The sequence below is a fragment of the Schistocerca piceifrons genome, chromosome 7, assembly GCF_021461385.2.
Source record: "Schistocerca piceifrons isolate TAMUIC-IGC-003096 chromosome 7, iqSchPice1.1, whole genome shotgun sequence".
In the NCBI taxonomy this organism is placed as follows: Eukaryota; Metazoa; Arthropoda; class Insecta; order Orthoptera; family Acrididae; genus Schistocerca; species Schistocerca piceifrons.
In genome coordinates, this window is record NC_060144.1 from 505,043,560 (window position 1) to 505,069,904 (window position 26,345).

Genomic DNA, 26,345 nt, shown 5'->3' on the forward strand with positions numbered 1-26,345 from the left:
AACCATTGGTTGCGAAAGCTAGAATTTTGTGTGTATGTTTGTGTTTGTTTGTGTGTCTATCGACCTGCCAGCGCTTTTGTTTGGTAAGTTTCATCATCTTTCTTTTTAGATATATTTTTCCCACGTGGAATGTTTCCCTCTATTATATTCATACAATTAAATAATTTTATGATTATGGTTTACTGCTTTCACAAGGAAATCATGTGTCAAGATGGAAAATGCATGATAGTAATGTCTGTTGGTTTAGTTTTTCAGGTGGGAAGTGACACATAGTTGGTTACGGACGGAATGGAGTCTGGAATTGATGTAAGAAACACAGCAGGATCTTCACTGAGCTTGTCCGCTATTGATATTCAATGATACCGAGACCGTGTCTAATGGCAACACATTCCCTGGCATCCTGCTAAGAGGCAGTGGGGTCATGCGATGAGGCTTTAAAGTGCTGTACATGGACTGGCTCATTGTCTTGTCGTTTACAGTGCATGCAAGAGATAGCAAGTCTTGTGTGACAGCAGAGGAGCTGTTTCCCTGTGAAACTGATGCCGTGGGTTTGGCACAGTGTTACCATGGACAGAAGTTTGGAGGCAGCATTTATAGCAGATGTTCACAAGATCACCTGCAGGTGGAGTGGAGTTCAAATTATGTCTGGAATTTAATCTGCACACTGACATGAAAGTGTTATGCTTGCTGCAGAAGCTAATTCTCCACCAAGATTATGAGTTGTGTCTGCACTGTTGAATTGATAATTTCATTGGATTTCACTGTATTGCTTATGGATTTTCATCACAGCAAAAGAAAGAAGAATACAAATGAATAAACAGTCACATTTACAGTTTGATATGCAAACGCTTGACGGTTGGTGTTAATGTATGCCACCAATTAATGTTGATTAATAATCTGACGATGTTTGAAAGCACTGTGTTCAAGTCTATTTTGTGAGTCGTATATTGTGTGGTCAGGTATTACCCTGATTCCACTTAACTCTTATGTTTGTATTAAACATATCTTTGATGTTGTCAATATACCGACAGCTGATAATTTGTTATGCAAAGATACATAAATTTTATGTTTGAAGTATAAAAACAGAAGTTGATCTTTTTCACAACAGGAGCAGTTGCCTTTTTAAAGGTAGATGTTTTTCTCCTAACAATCATATATTAAGTGATCTAGAAGCAATTACCACAATTGTCAGTGTGAGTACATTAGTTCCAGTTATAATTTGTTGTTATTACATGTTACAGAAGTAAACTTGTAGTGACTGCTTCTCTTTGTTTATATGTTGACTCAGTCCATACCACTGGATGTTCTCCTTCATGATGGGATTTACAGAACATGATGTGTGAGTGAGTGACTTTTAGAATGCTCTGAATTTCATTCTGAACTGTGAATTACTAAAACAGAATACATTCTTAGGAAAAAAATAAAGAGCAGGTATGGAATCCTGATGAACATCTTTTGGCAAAACGAACTTCACATATAGTCACAACAAGCAGACTTCACCAGAATTGAAAGTAACATATTTGAAGCAGGGAAATGTGCTATGACCATTATTATTCACAAAATATATTAAGGAACCAATAGCTCTATGTTACAGATAATTCAATTCTGTATCATAAAACTACATCATTAGTATCCTGTTCTGAAATGGACAACCTGGATATGAACAAAACTAAAAGGTGACCCTCAAAACAAGGAAATGTAGTGTAATGTGTGAAAAGACTTTATACTGTCTGGTTAAAGAATGTGAAAAGACTTTATACCATCTGATTATAGAATAGTTAAAAATAAGTAATACTAGTCATATCCATCAAACAGTTAGGAGTAATCACCCAGAGCAATTTAAGATGAGTCAATCATACACATATAGTTGTGAAGGCAGGCCCCAGTATAAGATTCACTGGAGAATCCTGTAACATGTCAATAAAAGAAATTGCTTAAAAAATATAAATCTTTGTGAGTCTTGATTATTACTCATTTGTCTAAGTCACTTATCGAGTTGAAGATCCAGAAGACTCAAAGAAGAGCTGTGTATTTTATCACAAGTTTCTTTATCAAGTGAGAGAGCACTGCAGAAATGTGCAAAGTATTGCATTAGGAGATGCTACAAGAATAATGTTACATTACATTACATTAATACTTGTACCACAGATCATGAATATGACATTTTGTAATGATGTGGAATGTGTCAGTTTAACATATGGTAAGTTTTCTTTACACTTTTTTATCAGTTACTACACCATATCTAAAAATTTATCTATTGAGTAGAAGGAGTTTTCATTCAACAATTCTTTTAATTTGTTTTTAAAAGCTGGTTGGATATCTGTCAGACTTTTAATGCTATTTGACAAATGACCAAAGATTTTTGTGGCAGCATAATTCACCCCTTTCTGTGCCAAAGGCAGGTTTCATCCAGAACAGTGAAGAGCATCCTTTTCTGTAATGTTGCTATGCACTTTGCCATTATTTTTGAACTGGGATAGAGTATTAATAATAAATTTCATAACTGGATACACATATTGTGAAGGTGTCATGAATATCAAAAGTTCCTTAAAGAAATATCTGCAAGGCGATCTTGGGTGGGCTCCAGCTATTATTCTGATTACATGCTTTTGTGCAATGAATACTTTTTCTCTTAATATGATTCCATATGAAAGCAATGAATGAAAATGGGCATAGGAGGCCAACTTACTAATATGTTTACCACCAAAATTTGCAATAACACTAATAGCATAAGTAGCTAAACCTAAACATTTCAGCAGACCATCAATGTGTTTCTTCCACTTAAATTTCCCATCAGTGCACACACCCAGAAATTTTGAATATCCTGCCTTAGCAACATACTTCTGTCCAAAGTCTATATTTATCAATGGTGGTGTGCCATTTACCATATAGAACTGTATGTACCGTGTTTTCTCAAAATTTAGCGAGAGTCCATTTGCAGAGAACCACTTAATAATTTTCTGAAAGAGGTTATTTACAATTTCCTCAGCTAATTCTTGTTTGTTGGGTGTGATTACTATACTTGTATCATCGGCAAATAGAACTAGACTGCATCTTCATGAATACAAAATGACAAGTCATTAATATATATTTAGAACAATAAGGGACCCGAGACTGGACCATGTGGGATACCTCTCCAGTTAGAGGACTCTGCCGATTTTTGCAGACTATCTGTACTGCTAATTTCAACCTTCTTCCAGTTAAAGATGAACTGAACCATTTGTGCATTGTCCATTTCATATCACAATACTTCAGCTTATCTAGAAGAATTTCATGATCCACACAGTCAAAAGCCTTGTGCATTAAGAGAAAGGCTTGTCCCGAAACTTAAGTACTACACTGAAACGTAACCGTTAGGACTTTACTGCTTCTTTAAAGTTAGTTACCAGCAGTTTCTCACTCGTACAACTGAAAAGCTGGTATCATGTCAACAACACTCCTAAGCAAAGCCAAATATCGGCAATACCAGTAACACTATACTTTGGGAACTGCAATCATGAAATAAATGTACACAATGTATTCTTTCTACCTCAAGTAGACACTGTAACTGGGAGGAATGTTTAAAAATATTCTATTCTCTTAATATTACTAAAATTCTAGTACCACCATTGTTGATAATACATTTAAATCAGAGGTAATTGGAAAGTATTAAAATCAGTAAAATTTAGTTATAATTGCTACTGATGATACATAATTTAAAACTAATGTAATTCAAAAAGACGAAGAACAAAATCCAATCAATATACGAGTGTAACTGTGTAATTACAAACCATTATCCTGTCTGGCACACTTACTTTTGAAAAGATTGTTTTACTGAAATGAAGTACATTTATATTAAACTTAGGAAACATGATAGGAAGAATTTATATTCTATTTTTATGAAGAAATCCACTAAAATATAACATGTATTGTTGTATTTACACATTATTTTCATTGCGAATGAGACTGCTTTGTAACAAAATTCAAACATTATGTAATATCATTTTATTGTTTGACTTATGCAATGGTATTTAATGTACTGTTATCTCTCAAAATTTTCTGTTTTTTGTAATCAAGTCACTGTAGCAAAATGTACATAAGACCAATGTGGAACTACTGTTGTTAGCCCAGTTTTGTTTGAAGTATCAACACGGCACCTGTGTCAATCAGTTTTGTAAACATTTAATCGATTCTTAAAGGCCCACGCTGTGGCAGCTTTTCACAGACATACCTTGAAATAAAGAAGATAGCAACTCAATACTATGTGTGGCATGAATTAATGTCAGCATTACTACCCACTTGGTCGGTGTTTGTAAGAACAGGACTTCTGTTTATTCTTCTTTTATACAGCAACAGCAGCAAGATCAACTCCTTGAAGCAGATAACACAGGTTAAGTATTTGAGCCCAGCTGAAAAAATTTTTATGGGAAATTTCCCAACTCAAAAAACATATTACTTCTTCCTATAAACATCTTGCGCTAATGACCACACAATCTGAATTTCTCTTGTTTTAATAATGGACATTCAGATTTGTGCCTGGATATGTTGCTGTATGTATTCTGGGTGTACACTGTCTGATGGCTTGTGAAGTGCAGATGTTCTGATACAAATGAAGCATTGGGAATTTCTAATTTATTTTAAAAGTACTGGATCCTTGCTGATTTTCTAGTTTTACTGACTGATGAAACAGCAGAAATAACATAAAAAGAGCATTCTGATACCTGGCGTGTACATCCACCCACGCTGTTTCCGGACTGCATCATCAGCAACAACTCTTACAGTGTGAACCACAGAGGGCCCACCACAGTTATCCAAGAACCATTTCAAATCGGACAGTCTCCTGGTATCACTCACAATCCACACACTGAATTGGGTGCCTGAAAAGTAAGAGCATTTACTGTTATGAAAGTAAAGATTCTTGTGAACAAACAGAAGTATACTTTTTACTCGAAAGATCTTTATGCCAGTTGAAGATAGAACCTCAAAGAAGATGTTGAATTTCATATGCTATTTACATAAAAAAAAATTAGCAGATGTTTGTTTTATTATTTCCTCTGTACTACGTATATCAACATTGGAAGTTACATTTGGACATGTCTGAGAGCCACTATTTTGGGGCATGGCAACAATATTACATTCCAAAATTATTTATAAATATTAATGAAAGATAAAAATCAAACAATGGAAAATCTAGGTTGGAATGTAACAATATTATGAAAAGGAAAGTTGCTACTCACCATATAGTGGTGATGCTGAGTCGCAGATAGCCACAACAAAAAGACTATAACAAATAAAGCTTTTGAACAGTAAGGCCTTTCTCAAAAATAGATGACACACACACACACACACACACAAAACTGCCTGTTGTGTGTGTAAGTAGCATTTACGTGTGTGTGTGTGTGTGTGTGTGTGTGTGTGACAGAGAGAGAGAGAGAGAGAGAGAGAGAGAGAGAGAGAGAGAGAGAGAGAGAGAGAGAGAGAGAGAGGGGGGGGGGGGGGGGAGGGGGAGTCTATTTTTGATGAAGGCCTTACTGGCTGAAAGCTTTATTTGTGACAGTCTTTTTGTTGTGCCTATCTGCAACTCAGCATCTCCGCTATATGGTGAGTAGCAACTTTCCTTTTCATAACATTGTTAGTAAAAGGTAATACAGTTGAAAGCTCCAAATACATATGTGAATAAGATTAAGGAGCTCCTGCTGGTAGCAGGTATACAAATCATATTGGCACATTTCTATGAAATATTTAATTACAGTTCTATACATTTCACGTATCTGAAATGTACAATAAGCAATATCTTCTTGGCTGCTAAAAGTCTCCAGCCCTGATACAGTCTCCACTTTACCACCACGAACTAGAGCCACAGTAACACAACCATTACCATGTGCACTAGCATCAGCATTAGTAAGTGTAAAATTCAGCATGCATCCACAAAACGTTGAAAGACCATGAAGAATAACTTGCACACCTACTCCGCTCTTCGTAGTAACAGATATATTATCAATAGCTTAATACACGGTAAGGTGCGAATGATTTCTCCTCCTAAAATAAAGTGGCATAACTAGTCTGTGTAAATGCTGCTGCACGTGCGGCTGCTCAACAACTGACGCCGTCTTACGAAAAATGTCACTTATATAGCTGCCAGTTATCAAACCGCAACCTCCGGCCGCCAGTAGTGAGCCGAGTCCCTTATCTAACGTTCTATATGGTGAGTAGCAACTTTCCTTTTCATAACATTGTTAATAAAAGGTAATACAGCTAAAAGCTCCAAACACAGATGTGAATAAGAGTAAGGAGCTCCTGCTGATAGCAGGTATACAAATCAGATTGGGACATTTCTATGAAATATTTAACCACGGTTCTTTGCAGGTATGTTCAATGGTGCAAATATTTAGGAAGTCACACAGTATGAAGCAAAGTGTCATGTATCCAAATAAGTAAAAAAACCTGCAGATTACACTGCAGTGCTCTCCTTGGCTCATGATCATATTGGTTGGACCCCAGATGACGAAAACTCTGGTCTGGTCCATCTCAACTGATAACTGACTGGAAATGGTTCTGTTCAGTCACAGCCATTCACGGACTTCACGTTCCCAAACAATGATGGAATTTATATGGATGAAAATGTGCCATGTCATCATGCCACTATTGTTAACATTTGATCTGAAGAACATTCTAGACAATTCGAGTGATTGTATGTCCATCCTTCTGACTGGTGGTTTGAGGGATTTCAGCCGTTCACTTATTAATAAAATGGAACATCTAAAGCTGTCCTTGTGGTGTCATTTATTATATGGCTACTAGTTTCAGTGCTTCAGTGCTCTATTTTCAGCCTGTAACTGACACCAAGGGGGTTAACTCCAATTGTATACATGATTCATTAGTGGCCAACATCTATGAACAGGTTTCTGCAGATTACCTGTAACAATGATGTTGTGTCTCCAATATCAATTACCAACTACTGAGTTGGTAGCTGATGGTTAGGAGACACAACATCGTTGTTACAGTAGTCTGTGAAAACCAGTTCATAGTTAACCCCCTCGGTGTCAGTTATGGAATGAAGATAGTACAGTGAAGCACCAAAACTGGTAGTCATATAATAAATAACATCATAAGGACAGCTGTAGGTGTTCCATTGTATTACATCTGAGAGAATGCTTTGGCCACTGTGAAGTAATGGGTGAGTTCTGGCACTCTGAAAATATTCTAAGTTTGGAATTGTTGTGGTCGAACCGCCTCTCAGCAAGCCAGGGCTCGTCAGCAACCACGTGGTGCCGAACGGTAGCCGGACCAAAAGGGGTAGCCCCAGCGCTTAGTCCAGGCCGACCCCGTGGCTGGGAATTCCATGTTGACGCTGTGTCAAGGACTGTGCTTTGTGTCAATGAAGGAGATTTGTATGCCAGGAGTGCCAAAGATGGCAGACTTTGTGAAACCATGATGGCAGACATTTAACAGTTCATGTAGAAATTAATAATAGCCAGAGGAATCATGATACCTTAAAAAGAAACATGTACATTACCAATTTTTGCACAGCGATTCTGACAATATCTTTAGTAGTTTAAAGTTGAGTATCTGATTGTAAATTATACAAGTAACACCCAGCAACGAGTTTACAAAATCTAAATCGTTAATCCGATTTTGTCGATCAACATGTCTTTAGAAAGCCATTAGTGTAAACCTAAATTGGTATGAATTACAGGCATGTAACTTGAATAGTACATGAGTTGTTGGAGGTCAAAGTAGCCAAATACTATTGATCACGTCAGCCATAAGTACTCCACGGTTACACGAAAAAACAGTAGCAGCATGCTTATAAATATATTTATTTGTCTATGTCTTTGTTTATATCTGATATATACTATTCAGGAAGAAATTGGTCACATATTTACTGTGGTTTAGAAAGCACAGAGACATTAGGCTACTGGCCTACTTTTGTTGGTATTTCTTTGATATATGTTTACTTAATTTGTTTATGTATTTAATACTGTGTATTACAGTGTGGTCCAGCTGTAGGAATATTTATTTAATTTCAAGTTATTTAAATGTAAATCCAGTAGTTTGTATGTGTTTCAATATGTATGTGAGTGTGCGTTGGCTTGGAGACATGGCGGGAGCGCTCTAGCCAATCACAGCGCTCGTTACTATGGTAGGTGACTACCGAAGTCAATGGAAAGACTGTATGGAAGTGGGGGAGGAGTATCGGATGAGAGGACATGGGAGAGTGCTGGACGGGAAGGCGTGACGGACTGTTGCAGGAAATACTTGGAGAGTGTTGAGCAGTTTGCGCACGGTCGCGGGAGAGAGAGAGAAACAGAGAAATATTTCGTAGTGCCGACTTGTGCACGTGTAAGATTTCCATGGCTTCTGCAGTGAAGACGTAGTATGCATTTAGAAGTGAATATCTTGTGAGCTATGTTGTTGCTCATTACTAATCATGTGAAGTAGGAATCTATTGTTTCCCTTTATTCAACTTATATTTTATTTAATTGCTGGACCATCAACGCCAATAAGTGTTTTACAGTAATAAATGGCATTCTTAAAGGTACTTCTGCTATCGTACTCATCATTTAAAGTTGCTAAAATAGTACCTGCAGATTTTATTTAATTGCAGTCTTTCATTTATAAATTTCTATGTTACATTCAAAATTTGCAATCCGAGGGATAAGAACCTTCAACCATTCGATCCATGTGTGTATTCATATTGTATGCTTTGGACTCGGCAGTATTTGGCTTGTAATGCGGCAACTATGTATCCCAGCCCCTAGGAAATGAAACCAGCCAAAGCTTTTAATATTTCAACTCTGAGTCTGAGAGTACATAGTTGAGGGCCACCGTTATTTTTTTTTGAAAGCCCGCACCACACAGATCACCTACATGAATCCCATCAAACTTTTATGAGACATAATCGGATGGTCAGTTTGTGCACAAAATCATGCACCGGCAACACTTTCACAATTATAGGTGGCTACAGAGGCCACATGGTTCAATATTTTTGCAGGGTACTTCAATGACTTGAGCCTATGCCACCTTGAGCTGCTGCACTATGCCAGGTCCAACATGATATTAGGAGGTACCCTATGATGTTTGTCACCTCAGTTCAGTAAATAATGAATGTGAGAAGAGGGAATATCTAGGATGCAGTAATACAGTACTAAAAGAAAATGGAATGTTCATCAGTGACTCAAAGACAGTATGTACTGCTCTCATAGAACAATTTAATAAGGCATACAGGGAAGAAATGGATCATTCAAGACAAGGAATAAACTCAACTAAAACAGGAGGAGTGTAAAAGAATATGAGGTTCTGAAAATTATCTCACAGCTAAAATCAGAATTAGTGCTTGTGACAAGGACCATACTGGAAGTTTTAAAAATCATCGAGATACTACTAGTGTATAAAAAGGGAGCAACCACTGACAAAAGACTACAAGCCAATTTCATTCATCTCACTGCTTCACAAGTTACTCGAAAGGAATAGTTCTTGACCAAATGAAATCTTTCATTTCGAAATATAATCTAGTAAACAATTCACAGCATGGACTACAAAAAGGGTGATCCACAATAACAACAGTCGAAACTTTTTTCTATGGAGCACCGAATACACGGTGTAAGGGAACCAAGGTGACTACAGCTTTTTTAAATTTGTCTAACGTCTTTGTTTACGTGAACCATTCAGAGATTTTATGCAAACTAGAAACTTATGGAATAAGAGTAGTAGCATTAGATTTCTTAAATTTATTATCTCTGGAATAGAAGACAATGTGCCAAAATATGTTATAAAAATGAAAGCAAGACCCTAACAGTGAAATCATAGCACAAAATTCTCAGTTGTGGAGTCCCACAGGTATATAGTCTTGGATTATTTCTGTTTCATATATGATAATATACAGTCACAAAACTCTTAAGTGAACTATGCTGATGATATGTGCTTCATTAGGTAGTGCTGTAATGAGTCAAAAGCAATGCGAAACAATAAAGAGAACTTTGGTTCAATCACAGAATATATCATGAATAAATTTTCACTGAATAAAAATAAACTGAAGTTTTTGTTAAATTACAATAAATTTGAACTGGAATACGTGATGAATAATTGTACTTAGATGAAACATTTGATAAGCATAAATTTCTTGACAATGTGATGGATGAGCATCTTACACAAAAGGAGCATATCAGCTACACCTGCAAAATGACTAGCTACTATGTTTACATATCGAAATATCCCACATTTTCAAGAACTACTCCTGTCTTATAACGAAGCTATGCACATGAATAGGGTAATCTGGCTTTAGAAGAGAGCAGATGCAATGCCTGTTAATCCAAGAAACATCAATCCTATGGTGACTCTTTGTATGTTCTTACGCAATTATATTCTTAAAAGAGAATGTAGAAAATAGCATAATGAATAAAAACATTCATATAGAAGAATGGAAAGACTGGTAGAAGCTGACCTCAGGGAACATGAGTCTGGGTTCTGGAAAAATGTAGAAACATGTCAGGCAATACTGAGCTTACAACATATCTAACAAGACACATTTAAAAAAGAAAAAAAAAACCTATGTTTATAGGATTTGTACATTTAGAGGAAGTTTTTGACTATGTTGACTGGAGTACAGTCTTTGAAATTCTGAAGGTAGCAAGGATAAAATACAAGGAGTTTAAGGTTACCTACAACTTGTACAAAAACAAGACTGCTCCCGCAGGAGTCCAAGGAAGTGAAAGAGAGCGAGGCAGGGTTATCCCAAGTGTTATTCAAACTCCACATTGAGCAAGGTGCGAAGGAAACCAAGAAGAACTCCAGAGAGAAATTAAAAGTTCAGGGAGAAGAAACAGAAACTATGAGGCTTGCTGATAACACTGTACTTCTGTCTGAGATGGTTAAGGGCTCTGAAGAGAAGTTTTATAGAGTGGGCAGTGTCTTGAAAAGATATTATAAAGTGAACATCAACAAATGTAAAACACTGGTACTGGAATGTAGTCTAATTAAATCAGGTGATACTGGGGGAATTGCATTACGAAACGAGACACTAAAAGAAGTATATGTGTTTTGCTGCTATAACAGAAAAATAACTGATGATGGCTCTAGTGGATAGGATATACGATACAGACACGGTAGCAAGAAATGCATTTCTATAAAAGAGAAATATGTTAACATCAAATACGAATTTAAATTTTAGGGAGTCTTTTCCTGAAAGGTATTTATCTGGAGAAAGGTCTTTTATGAAAATGAAAATTAATGTGAATAAAACAGCTCAGACAAGAAGAGAACAGAAAAAGAATTCTTATGTTTAGATGAGCAGATCAGGTAACTAATTAAGAGCTACTGAATCGAACTGTGGAGAAGAGAGATTTATGGCAGAAATTGATTAAAAGAAGCGGTCAGTCAATAGGATATGCCACAAGGAACGAACAATTTGGTAATGTAGGGAAGTGTGGAGGATAAAACTTACGTAGGGAGACTCATGCTGGCCTAAAATAAACAGGTTCATATGGACGAAAACTGCAGTAGTTATGCAAAGATGAAGAGGCTTGCACAGGATAGCATGGAGAGCTAAATCAAACCAGTCTTCACAGTGAAGACCACAACAATAACAATTACACATACATTACATCTAATTACATTTAATACTTCAGCATCAGGAAACTATACTATCTAACACAAAATAAATAAGGGAGCTCACATTCTGCCATCACATTTCATTAAAACTGATCAATGTAGGAGTTGTTGTTGTTGTTGTTGTTGTTGTTGTGGTCTTCAGTCCTGAGACTGGTTTGATGCAGCTCTCCATGCTATTCTATCCTGTGCAAGCTCCTTCATCTCCCAGTACCTACTGCAACCTACATCCCTCTGAATCTGGTTAGTGTATTCACCTCTTGGTCTCCCTCTACGATTTTTACCCTCCACGCTGCCCTCCAATGCTAAAGTTGTGATCCCTTGATGCCTCAGGACATGTCCTACCAACCGATCCCTTCTTCTAGTCAAGTTGTGCCACAAACTTCTCTTCTCCCCAATCCTATTCAGTACCTCCTCATTAGTTACGTGATCTACCCATCTAATCTTCAACATTCTTCTGTAGCACCACATTTCGAAAGCTTCTATTCTCTTCTTGTCCAAACTATTTATCGTCCATGTTTCACTTCCATACATGGCTACACTCCATACAAATACTTTCAGAAACGACTTCCTGACACTTAAATCTATACTTGTTATTAACAAATTTCTCTTCTTCAGAAACGCTTTCCTTGCCATTGCCAGTCTACATTTTATATCCTCTCTACTTCGACCATCATCAGTTATTTTGCTCCCCAAATAGCAAAACTCCTTTACTACTTTAAGCGTCTCATTGCCTAATCTAATTCTCTCAGCATCACCTGACTTAATTCGACTACATTCCATGATCCTTGTTTTGCTTTTGTTGATGTTCATCTTATATCCTCCTTTCAAGACACTGTCCATTCCATTCAGCTGCTCATCCAAGTCCTTTGCTGTTTCTGACAGAATTACAATGTCATCGGCGAACCTCAAAGTTTTTATTTCTTCTCCCTGGATTTTAAAACCTACTCCAAATTTTTATTTTGTTTCCTTTACTGCTTGCTCAATATACAGATTGAAAAACATCGGGGCTGCTTCCCTTTCATGCCCCTCGACTCTTATAACTGCCATCTGGTTTCTATACAAATTGTAAATAGCGTTTCGCTCCCTGTATTTTACCCCTGCCACCTTTAGAATTTGAAAGAGAGTATTCCAGTCAACAATGTCAAAAGCTTTCTCTAAGTCTACAAATGCTAGAAATGTAGGTTTGCCTTTCCTTAATCTTTCTTCTAAGATAAGTCGTAAGGTCAGTATTGCCTCACGTGTTCCAGCATTTCTACGGAATCCAAACTGATCTTCCCCAAGGTAGGCTTCTACCAGTTTTTCCATTCGTCTGTAAATAATTCGTGTTAGTATTTTGCAGCTGTAACTTATTAAACTGATAGTTCGGCAATTTTCACATCTGTCCACACCTGCTTTCTTTGGGATTGGAATTATTATATTCTTCTTGACGTCTGAGGGTATTGCGCCTGTCTCGTACATCTTGCTCACCAGATGGTAGAGTTTTGTCAGGACTGGCTCTCCCAAGGCCGTCAGTAGTTCTGATGGAATGTTGTCTACTCCCGGGGCCTTGTTTCGACTCAGGTCTTTCAGTGCTCTGTCAAACTCTTTACGCAGTATCGTATCTCCTGTTTCATCTTCACCTACATCCTCTTCCATTTCCATAATATTGTCCTCAAGTACATTGCCCTTGTATAGACCCTCTATATACTCCTTCCACCTTTCTGCTTTCCCCTCTTTGCTTAGAACTGGGTTTCCATCTGAGCTCTTGATATTCATACAAGTGGTTCTCTTTCCTCCAAAGGTCTCTCTAATTTTCCTGCAGGCTGTATCTATCTTACCCCTAGTGAGATGAGCCTCCACATCCTTACATTTGTCCTCTAGCCATGCCTGCTTAGCCATTTTGCACTTCCTGTCTATCTCATTTTTGATACGTTTGTATTCCTTTTTGCCTGCTTCATTTACTGCATATTTATATTTTCTCCTTTCATCAATTAAATTCAATATTTCTTCTGTTACCCAAGGATTTCTACTAGCCCTAGTCTTTTTACCTGCTTGATCCTCTGCTGCCTTCACTACTTCATCCCTCAGAGCTACCCATTTGTCTTCTACTGTATTTCTTTCCCCCATTCCTGTCAATTGTTTCCTTATGCTCTCCCTGAAACTCTGTACAACCTCTGGTTTAGTCAGTTTATCCAGGTCCTATCTCCTTAAATTCCCACCTTTTTGCAATTTCTTCAGTTTTAATCTACAGTTCATAACCAATAGATTGTGGTCAGAGTCCACATCTGCCCCTGGAAATGTCCTACAATTTAAAACCTGGTTCCTAAATCTCTGTCTTACCATTATGTAAACTATCTGATACCTTCTAGTATCTCCAGGCTTCTTCCATGTATACAGCCTTCTTTCATGATTCTTGAACCAAGTGTTCGCTATGATTAAGTTATGCTCTGCGCAAAATTCTACCAGGCGGCTTCCTCTTTTATTTCTTCCCCCCAATCCATATCCACCTACTATGTTTCCTTCTCTCTCTTTTCCTACTCTTGAATTCCAATCACCCATGACTATTAATTTTCATCTCCCTTCACTACCTGAATAATTTCTTTTATCTCCTCACACATTTCATCAATTTCTTCGTCATCTGCAGAGCTATTTGGCATATAAACTTGTACTACTGTAGTAGGCGTGGACTTCGTGTCTATCTTGGCCACAATAATGCGTTCACTATGCTGTTTGTAGTAGCTTACCCGCACTTCTATTTTTTTATTCATTATTAAACCTACTCCTGCACTACCCATTTTTGATTTTGTATTTATAATCCTGTATTCACCTGACCAGAAGTCTTGTTCCTCCTGCCACCGAACTTCACTAATTCCCGCTATATCTAACTTTAACCTATCCATTTCCCTTTTTAAATTTTCTAACCTACCTGCCTGATTAAGGGATCTGACATTCCATGCTCCGATCCGTAGAATGTCAGTTTTCTTTCTCCTGATAACGACGCCCTCTTGAGTAGTCCCCGCCCGGAGATCCGAATGGGGAATTATTTTACCTCCGGAATATTTTACCTAAGAGGACGCCATCATCATTTAATCATACAGTAAAGCTGCATGCCCTCGGGAAAAACTACGGCCGTAGTTTCCCCTTGCTTTCAGCTGTTCGCAGTACCAGCACAGCAAGGCCATTTTGGTTAGTGTTGCAAGGCCAGATCAGTCAGTCATCCAGACTGTTGCCCCTGCAACTACTGAAAAGGCTGCTGCCCCTCTTCAGAAACCACACGTTTGTCTGGCCTCTCAACAGATACCCGTCCGTTGTGGTTGCACCTACGGCACGGCTATCTGTATCGTTGAGGCACGCAAGCCTCCCCACCAACAGCAAGGTCCATGGCTCATGGGGGCAGGAATGTAATTCTGTAGGAGAAGTGGCGAAGAACAGTGGAAATAATTGAGGCAGATGTGTTGGCTCTTATCATTTCTGCCATGAAGGCATCTACCACTAAGTGAATATGCTTTGTACATGCACAAATCAGTCTTGTTTCTATTGTTTCCAACCTTGTACGACATATTTTGGCAGAGTGCACATATGCAGGTGTAGTAAGGAGCTTATCTACAATAACTGAGTTCACTGATCTGATAAAACTTGTCTCAGCCTCAGGGCACATTCCAACATAAAAACCAACTGTAAACAAATAAGCCACAATGAATAGTTCCTGAGTAACATATACATAGCATATTCATCTGCCAACTTCACAATATGCGACACTTCATAACCAATCACACACACATTTTGAAGAGATACTAAATGTAGTGCATGTTAGTCTTGCTGTTTGCTTAGTGTTTTCTCAGTTTTAATTCTAAACCGGAGACATTACCATATTCTATTGCACTCTAGCAAGACATTTGCAAACTGAGCCCTACATTAGATAGTCTTGCCAATGTCAGGAACAAAGTCTATTCAAAACACTTTCAAAAAATTACTACCAAACATTAATTTAGTAGAGCCTTCGAGAGATCCATAGAAGCTGTACTTTGTAGGAGCGCCCCCAAACCCCTATTACAAAGAGCTAAGCAGCATTTCTAGGTGCAGCCTTAAGACTAGCTACTACCTGTTTGAAAAACATCACTCAATATCAACAGTCCCAAAAAAACGTTTACTGCCATTATTCATGTGGGAAATAAGGATATAACAAGATGGTTAAACATCCAGTTTTACTACCTGCCGATAGTAGAGTGTTTCTGCATATAATATTATCTTGAAAAAATTGTCTACTCAGAAGAACTATTGCTATCATTTGTTAATACAATATCTGTATTCACTTCACATCACCCATGCTGTATGATGACCTAGTCTCACCACACCTACATTAACATGAAAATCAACGTAAAACGTTCCATGCGCATCCTGAACAGTGCACCACAGGTAGATGTGGCAGAACAACATTGTTGTCTGATGTGTCACATGATATATTGCGTATTGCTACTGTGGGAAAAAAGGGGGGGGGGGGGGGCTTCAAATGGCTCTAAGTACTATGGGACTTAACATCTGAGGTCATCAATCCCCTAGACTTAGAACAACTTAAACCTAACTAACCTAAGGACATCACACACACCCATGCCCGAGACAGGATTTGAACCTGTGATCTTTGCTGCAGCACGGTTCCGGACTGAAGCGCCTAGAACCGCTCGGCCACAGCGGCCGGAACTATTGTGCAGTGACCAATCAGCCGCCTCATGTGCATGTGAGTCTAACCCTACATTTGACACTGCTTAAAGCACATAAGGTAGTTCCTCAGGGAATTTAATAATCAAATATTTCTAGTGTTAACTGCCTGAATTTTTCACTCTGCAGTGGAATGTATGTTCCTATAAAACTTTTCCATACATTAAAACTGAGTGTTTTATCGAAACTTCAACTAAGATCCTTGCTGGGCCCAGTTTTTAGTACTGATCCAGCACACAGTTTATATCTGATGTGAAGTTTCATTTCTGGTGGGTTGTCACCATATATTGTGACAAAATATGGAATTAAAAATGATGCAGTTTTTTTAAATGATTTCTTCCATAATAAGTACAAATGATATTTTGTGAGAATTATGTACTTATTTTCATTACAGAGAAAGTGAAATGTAAATTTAGTTAAACACTGATTTTATACTGATTCAGGCAGCACACTTAGAGATATTACTTGGTAAATTCTTTTTCATTAAATTATAATGATAGCTTTGGAAAATAATGCAAATAGTTTTGGACAATAATGCCCACATCTTTATACAAAATATCCAGTTTGAGCAACTCATGCAGTATTTAAAAACCAAGAACCAATGCCACACAGACATATCTGAACAACTGGAAGAAGTTTTGAGTGTTTACCCAGGGATAACACACAAGCCTGATTTAACATAGAATTCAGATGAACAGCTCACACCTATGAGCTAATTTTATTTAGTTTATTTACAATTTCTGCCAACAACATATTTGTTAACCCCATACTATTAATTGCACTGGAAACAACTACTGAGAGTATGGAGGTCTTTTTCTAAAAATCATCTGACAACCATTGTTATTTGACTGGTAGGTGTTGCTCATGCAACTTCTCACATGGCTACAGCCAAAGTAGTAATGCAGTCTTTATATGGGGAAAAGAAATAAAAATAACATAGAAGATGTTTCTCATACAGCCTTAACCAGGAAGACAGTGTGACAGAAGAGCCCATGACAATAGGTATTATATATACTTATTTTTACAACAGAATTTCTTACCGTTGGACATTTCTATTGCACGCTGACAGAAGTAGCCTGGGTCTCTGGCCCTGACTGACTCTCCCCAACGTATCATTTCTAGCCGATAATTTTCTTTGTATGCACCTGTACCAAGCAGCTGATCAAAATCGAGACCCTTACTTTCAGCCCAATATTTTTTGATTGGTGCTGACAACCGCAGTACCACAGCATCATTAGGCTTCAGCCTAAAAAGAAAAGTTGTTTAAATTTAATCCTTACTACTATAGCATTCTGTAACTAAGAAGGTGGTAGTGTCGGGGAGGGGGGGGGGGGGGGGGGGAGAAGAAGAAGAAGAAAAACATAGTATTATATTTCAGTGTCACATTTTTTCTTTCACCTTTTCATTTCAGTTTTAAAAAATCTTAATGTATCTGCATCTCTCAATATTTTATTTTAAATATGGAGCAGCACATTCCTTTTACAGCTGCATTCCATTATTTCAGTGTGAATGCACTGCCTTTTTTTTGTCACCTCTTTAAGCACGTACAGAACTATTATAGAAGTACCGTCAGTTGACATACTGATGATTTCCTTTAGGCCACTGCTGGTAACCAGTGCAAGCACCGTTTATAACATACGCAGCAGCTAGAAAAGTTTGAAGCGAGTCACTCAGTGCTGGTTAAGTGTCAAAAGTTCTTTGGAATCATGCTATCTTCGTGCTTCCCACAACAGCTGGAGGATGTTTGACAGATAAGACACACTGTGAACATAATGAATGAGGTGGTTGCAAATGTGCTCACTGGGTTAAACTCTGTGCAGTCTGTAGTTATTCATGTATCTTGACTTTACAGATAAGAAGTTAAAAGCATTACTTCACTGAAGGAGCCCAACCAACAGAAAAGATATTAATCATTTATTGGCCCAGTCAACTTTGGCAATTATTTTTGTATTTGAGAAGTGTCAGGCGGCATAATCGTTGGAGCCCATGTTACACTGTAGGTCCTCTTCTAAATGGTTGGGTAAGTTGATTCAACCATCAGAGGGAGGCGAGGGCATACCAGCTCCAATAGCACTGCTGTGTTTACACCAACCTTCAGGTTAAGGTTGCACCTATTTACTTCACTATGGAAGAACATAGTATGCAGGTGGAATCAAATGGAAATAGACCAAAACTGCCTTTCATGTGGATTAATGGTATCTAGAGGATGTCACAATAACAATCCTTCAAGTGTAATGCAGCCCCTGCCACACTGATCTTCCAGTAGTAGTTTCACACTGAGAATAACATGTTTAATCAAGATTTTTTATAGGTTAAATAAGAGCAGTGCACACATAAATTTAAGTTTTATTCTAGCGAATAATTATAGCTAACATAGCATAATTTAAACACTCCAATCATGTTTCCTTACAAAGTAAATTATTGTTTTTTTCTGCATTTTTTATATGAATATATGCTACTTATTATAATATGTAGTAAATGTACAAATCACTTTTGTTGAAATCTTTTGTTGCTAGGTCTAGATAGTTACTACTACTGTTCCTGATGGAGAACTATTGGAGACAGGGAGAGGTACATTTTCCTTTATTCAGTTTTTAATTGGCTCTTCTTGAATTCTTGACACAGAGAGAGAATAACTTCTCATTTCTGCAATCACAGTACACTGTCTCACAAATTCCAAAGCATTACAGGTGTCTAGGAAAATCACAATAGCTTAAAATAACGTTCATTAAACTGGAATGCTTCTTTGGCTGCATTTGGTTTTGTGGAACCAAGGTTTCAGTGGCACCCTGTCTTGAGTTTCTGCATGTTAACTGCCTTTTAATTCATTTACCGTGTAGATTTCTATTTGCCAAAAGAGTTGAATGTGGGATTTAATGAAGTTATTAAATTCTGAGTAGGGTAATATTATCTTTAAAAACATTGTTCCCTACACAAGTGTATCAAATTCTTCATTGTATCTGATTCCATAATGTGCTTTCAGACAAGTTATTTCTATGATTTTCCCTTTTCGATTACAGTGAACGCACTGCTCTATTATTTTGATGATGTAATAACGTACATATTCTGCAGTACTTTGTCATTATATGCTTTAATATAGACATACAATCAGTGATCAAAATTTTATTTGGATCCATGTCCATACTGCACTTCTGTGCTTCTAGAATTGTGATGCATTGTGAGATAAAAAGTAAGATCCCTTTTGGTAACCTTCTAATCGTAAGCAGAAAAAGGTAACCTTATACAATTGCTTAGAGTTCACTTAGACTATTGGCGCAGACAAAATTATAAACCGGCTCTGTATTGTACATCTGCCCATACTTTCTTGAATGAATACTGACAAGTCCCCTGTTTGCAGCAACAATTAAATCTGCGGATAGAGAGTATGTAATGATGGAACATGCATTCACATATATGAGCCAATTTTATGATAAAAATTTTCATTTTGACAGTCCATGACTTGCGACTATCGTCACTAGTTTTTTTTCCTGTTATGGGGTGGGATAGAGACATGTATTTCCAACCTCCTGGAAGGTAAGCTGCAATGGTGGCTTCAGTACTGACAAAAATGTAAAAGGCAACTGCCAAATGAAACAGCAGCTGCATAGGTGAAGGAAAGTTTCGTTTTTCGCCACAGTGGCACAAGTAATATTCAGTGCGGCACTTATGACATGATAATTAAGCAGCATTCATAATCTATATTACTAAACAGTAGACCCAGTTCACAGCACCCAGACCCAGTTGCAGGTTGCCTATGTACAACTTACAGGGGCAACAAAATTTTGATTTTCGATATTTATATAATTATTGGCTGAATTAAACATTTAAAATGCTGTCAGGAACTACTCATTACAAGGCATTATTTTATGTTAAAGGTTTAATGCAATAACATAAGTATTACAGTTGGATCTGCTTATGTCTTATGGCAGAATGACTTACTGAATGCAAATACGCAGACTATACTCACTCAGTATTTGAGAATGAGAGCACTTCATGACTTGCAAAAGAGTTTACACATAATTTAAACCTCTACAAAACCTTTTCATGCCAACAACCTTAAAAAGTTATGAAAGGTGGAATATTTATTGCTTACTATGAGAGGGAGTCAACTGAAGACCTTAAATATTTTTCTATGAACGAAACTGGAACACAAAATCAAACAATGAAAAGTTCATGTTGGAATATCAATAATATTACGATAAGGATAAATTGCTACTCACTTTACAGTGACACATTAAATTACATATGTGCACAACGAAAAGTCAGTTACACATTTAGCTTTTGGCCCAGTCTTCTTCCGAAAAGAAAAAAACACATTCACACAAGCAAGTAGACCTCACGCACACAAGACCACTATCTCCAGCCACAATACAATTGTGTTGCGTCGCAAAGCTGCAATATGGAATGGAAAGGGGGAGGATAGCAGGGTACAGATGGTGGGAAAGAAGTCAGCACAGCCTGACGGAGTGTCGAGGGGGCTAGATGGTAGTGGAACAAGGCCAGGTGCAGTGTCGTGGGGTTGTGGGGAGGGAGGGAGGAGGGGGGGGGGGGGAATGGGAACCAGAATGAAAGAGGAGCAGAGAAGATGAAAAGGCAGGTGGTGCATTGGCAGAGGGAGGTGCACAATAAGGGTGAGGGACTATGAACTGGTAGGAGGTGATATGACAGAGAGAATGTAAACTTTTGGGTGGAGGGTGTGGGAACATTAGCTTGCCATAGGCTGAAGCCAGAACGACTTTTGGAGCAGAGAAAGTGTTGCTAGTATAATTCCCATCTGCATAGTTCAGAAAAGCAGGTTGTGGAGGGGAGGATCTGGATGACCGGGTTGTGAAGCACCCATTAAAATCAAGCGTGTTATGTTCCACTGCATGTTGTGTGCCACCGGGGGACCACTTTGCTGTTGGCCATTCGTCCTGGTGAACAGCTGGTTGGTAGTCATACCAACACAAAAAAGCTGTGCAATGATTGCAGCAGAGCTGGTATATGACATGGCTGCTTTCACAGGTGGCCTGATCTCTGATGTCGCAGGATAAGCCTATGACAAGACTGGAATTGGAAGTGTTGGGTGGGTGAATTGTGCAGGGCTTGCACATGATTCTTCCATGGGGATATGCTCCATGTGGCAAATGGTTGGTAATGGGAGTGGCATAGGGATGGACTAGGATGTTTTGGAGGTTGGGTGGGCAATGGAACACCACTTTAGTGGGGTGGGAAGGCTCTTGGTTAGGATGTCCCTCATTTCAGGTAATGATGATAGACAATCAAAGCTGCTGGTGGGAGGATTGGGGGTGTGTAGGGATATTGCACAGGAAACTGTTTGTGGACTAGGTCTGAGGAATAGCGCCTGCCTGTGAAGGATTTTGAGGCTTTCAGTATACTGGTCAAGAGAGTTCTTGTCACTGCAGAGAAGCTGTCCCCAGGTGTCCAGGCTGTGTGGGAGGGATATTTTGGTGTGGAATGGGTGGCAGCTGTCAAAATGCTAGTACTGTTGCTGGTTGATGCGTTTAATATGGAAAAAGATGGGAGGTGGTCCATGTTCACGAAGGGTTGAAGAGGACCAGGTGAAGCAGTTGGGTGAGAAGGTATTAAGGTTGTGAAAGAATAAGGATAGGGTGTCTCGGTCCTGAGTCAATGCCTCATCCGACCCAGAAGCATCAGCAAAATCTTCCCTGCAGATAGCTGTGTCCAGAATTTCTTGTGTTTTGGTGATAAGGGATTGTGTCAATCCTTGCCAGCTATCTTTGTTTTAGGTTGGTGGTAATGTACTCAGCTTTTGTCTCCTGTTATGATTTTCACAAAAAACAAACATCTTCTGTTACAAAGCACTGCAAAACTTCTTTACAGACATCAATGTATCACTCTTTCAGTTCTGGAGTGAGCTGCCATTGCAAAGAATTTGCAGAAACTTTGCAAAACTTAAGTGCTTAATGAATGATGTGAAGTGCTGAGCCTTTACTAACATTCAGATCTGCAGTTATTTCATCCATCGACGTATGGTGATTTTCCATCACAATGGCTTCAACTGCTGCAGTAGACTCTGGCGTCACAATGTAATATGCCTGACACGAACAATGAGCACCTGTCATAGAAGTCACGCAATTTTCAAGATTTCTACTCTACCCATACACTTGCTGCAGTGATAGACATACATCACCATACTGGACCTTCACTCACCAATGAATTTCAATAGGTTTCGTACCTTCACAAGTCAGAAAAGAGATATGACGCAACTCTGTTCTTTCTTGGTGCTCCTCAGAAGCGAGGCAGGCATTTTGAACTGGTATTATAGCAGTGTTCTGCTTGTCTGTAGTAAGCTGCCCGTTGTAGGGTTTTTCTTACATCCTTGGGTACACTACTGCCGACTTACAGAACAATGGCACAAGATGTCAATTTTTAATTACACTTTTAAGGTTTTCATTTGACTCCCCCTCATAAATTTTTGCTGTTTACACAGTAAAACTGCCACATCAGGCATGATGTTTTAATTTATTACTTATTTACTACTAACTCTATTTGCAACACAATTTGCAGACAGTATCCACATATACCACTGAATGTACCTGCAAAATTATATTAGTGTATGACACATAGTTCAGGGGACATGGCATCATTAACACATATGCATGAAAAACTAGCTTTTGCTTAAAACAAAGCACAAATTACTCACACAATACTCAGCCAGTGAATGATAGCACATAGAGATTTTCAATAAACTTTAAACACTGTTTCAAGCCCTTTCGAAACATTTTCTCACTTACATACTTAATGTCAAATGTTTGACACATTAACTTATTTGTGAAGTAATGGGAAGTCTGAAGCTGTTTTATACATGGGAGTTTTATTTTTTAAAGAACTGGGGGTTTACTGGTGAACACTAGAGAAGCAATGAGTGACATCCACACCCCAGGCTCTCACCAGCTGAACATGATGTACCAAGTATGGTGCTGGCATACGCAGCTCATTACGTTTTTCTGAGTGGTTAATCATGATGATGTCATTAATAAAATTACAGTACATTTTCACTGCAAACGCATGCAAACTGTTTCCAACTTCACTGTAGAATGCAACTCCCTTTGACCCAAAAGCAGCACTTCAAATCACAGTGATGCTCTGGATCATCATGGTTCCCTCAAAGCACAGTCAACAGTGAAGTATGATAAATTTGCACTGAGAGCACATTTCTTATGAATACCAACATACAGGCAGAGGCTAAACTGAGTTCCTAAGCAGAGAGTGCTGAGTATTCCAGAATATGCAAACATCACAAATGTAAGAAATTTCAAGTTCCTTTCAGAAATGATAAATACTAAATAACATATAATTATATCAAAGCTTCACAATCATCATGCAAGTCTTCAGTTTCCTTGTATGAGAAGCCCCTACGTTGAGCTGTACCTAAGGACTGCAACAGGGTTTCATACACAAAACATGGATGATATCTCTACATTTTTAGCTTCTTGATGAAAGGTCATAATCCTCGACTTCGTATGTGATTGTCCAGCAAGTATCGAAGGCTACGAGGAGGCCCAAAGTAGTGATTTAGTAACTTTTCAGGCAGTCTCAATTTCTGCAACTGTAAAAAATCCTTAGCAACTCTCCTGGGCTTTATCTCACTGGCTGGTGCTCAGTATTACAGCACTCTTGGTCCTTCCGCTGGGCATCCAGGGTCTGTATGCGAGCCAGCTGTCTTGCTTCTTTGGTCCTGGTGTTTCACATAGTCATCCTGAGCATCATCCCAGTGAAATGGGAATAGCATATCTACTGTCGTTTCAGCATCACAACTATAGAACAGAACGAACAGTGTGTATCCTGTAGTGTCTCACTTCACTGTGTTATATGCATGTCACAATGCACAGCACTGTACTACACTCTCTCAATTCAAAATTAATGTACATTGAAAGCATATCTGCCAACATCTTATCAAAGCGTTCTGTGAGGCCATTCATTTGTGGATGGTAGGCAGTTGCCATCCTGTGAGTGATGTTACAACCTGAGATTGCCTCTGATACCAGTCCCAACTGCAAAACTTTTCCACAATCAGATACCACCACACAGAATGCTTCATGCTTCCAAATGATGTCTTCCACAAGGAGCCTTTACAGTTCATAGAACTTCGACAGTCGGCACAGCTTAGTGACAGTAGAAAGCACGAAGTAGTCAGTGCAGACTATGATCCATCAATTCCAACTTTTGGAACCTCTGCAAGAGAATTATGCCAATTCAGTAGAATGGTGCTGCTGCAAAGCAAATTGGTACCAGATGCTTCTTCTATGGTTCTACAGTTCATTGTGAACCTTGGCCTCTTCAACAATTGTCCATCAGCTTATCACAATTCACCACTTGAGCTTTCCTTCCCCTACAGCCGTTTTTCTACATGTCCTACATTGCTCCATCCAGCCATCTGGTTCAAGGTCAACCTCATCCTCTTTAACCCTCCTGGATTTCTATCACATGTTCTTTTAAACAATGGAAAGTCCAGGATGGAATAATGGAAATTTTGATATCCTTTTAGTTACTTCCACAGCACTCACCCTTGCCACTTGCCCCACCCATCTCAATCTGGATGATTTCACCATTCTTCTAATTGGTGGAGCTTCATATATAGTGTATAGCTCATGATTGCATTTCCTCCTGCTTTTCTTCCTTCACAGTTTGGGCCAATGATTCTTCAAAGTACCTTTCTCTCAAAGGCTTCTAGCATTCCAATATCTCTTGTCGTTAACAACTAAGTTTCCCCGGCATACGTAAACAATGGTCTTTCAAGTGTTTCATATATTGTTAATTTAGTGATACATGTGAAGAGTCTTCAGAAAATAATTTTAATCTCTGTTTAACTTCATAAGAGGTGCCATTTGAGTGAGTGATTCTTGATCCCATCCATTTAAACTGCTCTACTCTCTCAAATGTATAATTACCCAATGGTACTGAGGGAGCATGATTTTGCTACACGATTTCCCACACCCACATATTAAGTTTTCTGTTTGTTGATATTCAGTTCCATATTCCCATTGGCATGCTCAAGTGTGATGACTGTCTTTCCACTGTCTTCCTAGTTCTTGAAACTGCAATTGTTACCTATGTAACTGGTATAAACTAGTATCTGCACTGGTTTATAAAAGACCATTGCACTGCATATAAGGTTTGTATCACACATGACATTCTCCAAGGTATCATGCCAAAAAATTTACTTGCCTTATACCATTGAGTATGACTAATGGATTAGACCCCATTCTTTCCATTCTTATACTAGTCTGTACCTCATTCATTGACATTCTCATAAACCTTAACAATTTTCCACAGTTCCTAGTTCAGCTGGCATGGTACAGTACACTGATTCGTAGTTGATGAAAGGATGATGCAGGCCAATCTTGAACTTAATTTTCTTTTCTAGAATTTCCCATACAGTGAAGATCTGCTGCACTGTTTATTTCTCTGGGAGAAATCCTCATTGGTATGAGCCACTCTCTCTAAACAATTGGGAGGAGATGGTGAGACAGTATGTTGGAGAATATTTTGTAATCCAAGTTTAGCAGTGTAATTCGTCGATAGTTGTCACACAGTCCAATATATCTCCTTTCTTGTAAATAGGGCATATAATCCTTCTCTCCCTTGCTGGGATATTTTCTCCTCAATCTATACTGAAATGACCACTTTCAGGACAATCTGGTTCAAATTCATTGTCACCTTGTTTGAACAGTTCTGCTGGAATATTATCTGCACCTGGTAACCTATTGATCTTCAGTTTCTTGAAAGCAATTCTTATCTCCTCCAGAGGCTGTGGGCCAGTATTTTTGTTCAAGTCATCTATTCCTTGTACCTCTATTGGCTTCTATCCTGTTGTTCAACAACCAGTCTGGTATGACACTAGAAGATAGCACAACAAAAGCTGAAGTCTTAAATTTCGCATTTATGTCACGGTTCATTCAAAAAGATCATACAGACATACCACTGTTTGACCACTGGTCAGACTTTAGTATGGAGGACATAGAAATAGGCATTCCTGGCACTAAGAAGCAATTGAAAAAGATGGAAGCAAATAAGTCTCCAAGTCTGGATGGTAC

The 26,345-nt window shown here is 38.4% G+C and overlaps 1 protein-coding gene across 8 annotated transcripts in view; it reads right to left on the reverse strand.

Moving 5' to 3' along the window:
• The window catches only part of LOC124805348 (phosphomevalonate kinase), a 78,806-nt gene that overhangs the window by 28,590 nt on the left and 23,871 nt on the right, over positions 1–26,345 (reverse strand). For 7 of the 8 annotated variants that reach the window (XR_007017446.1, XM_047265877.1, XM_047265874.1 and 4 more), the window contains exons 2-3: positions 17,325–17,530; positions 4,701–4,856 (exon numbers count right to left, since the gene is read on the reverse strand). Coding sequence is in view for 7 of the 8 variants with exons in the window: in XM_047265874.1 (XP_047121830.1) it covers positions 4,701–4,856; positions 17,325–17,530 (362 nt within the window). In the remaining variant the exon portion in view is untranslated. The remainder of the gene's footprint in view (positions 1–4,700; positions 4,857–17,324; positions 17,531–26,345) is intronic. The other variant, XM_047265878.1, reaches the window with a different exon arrangement.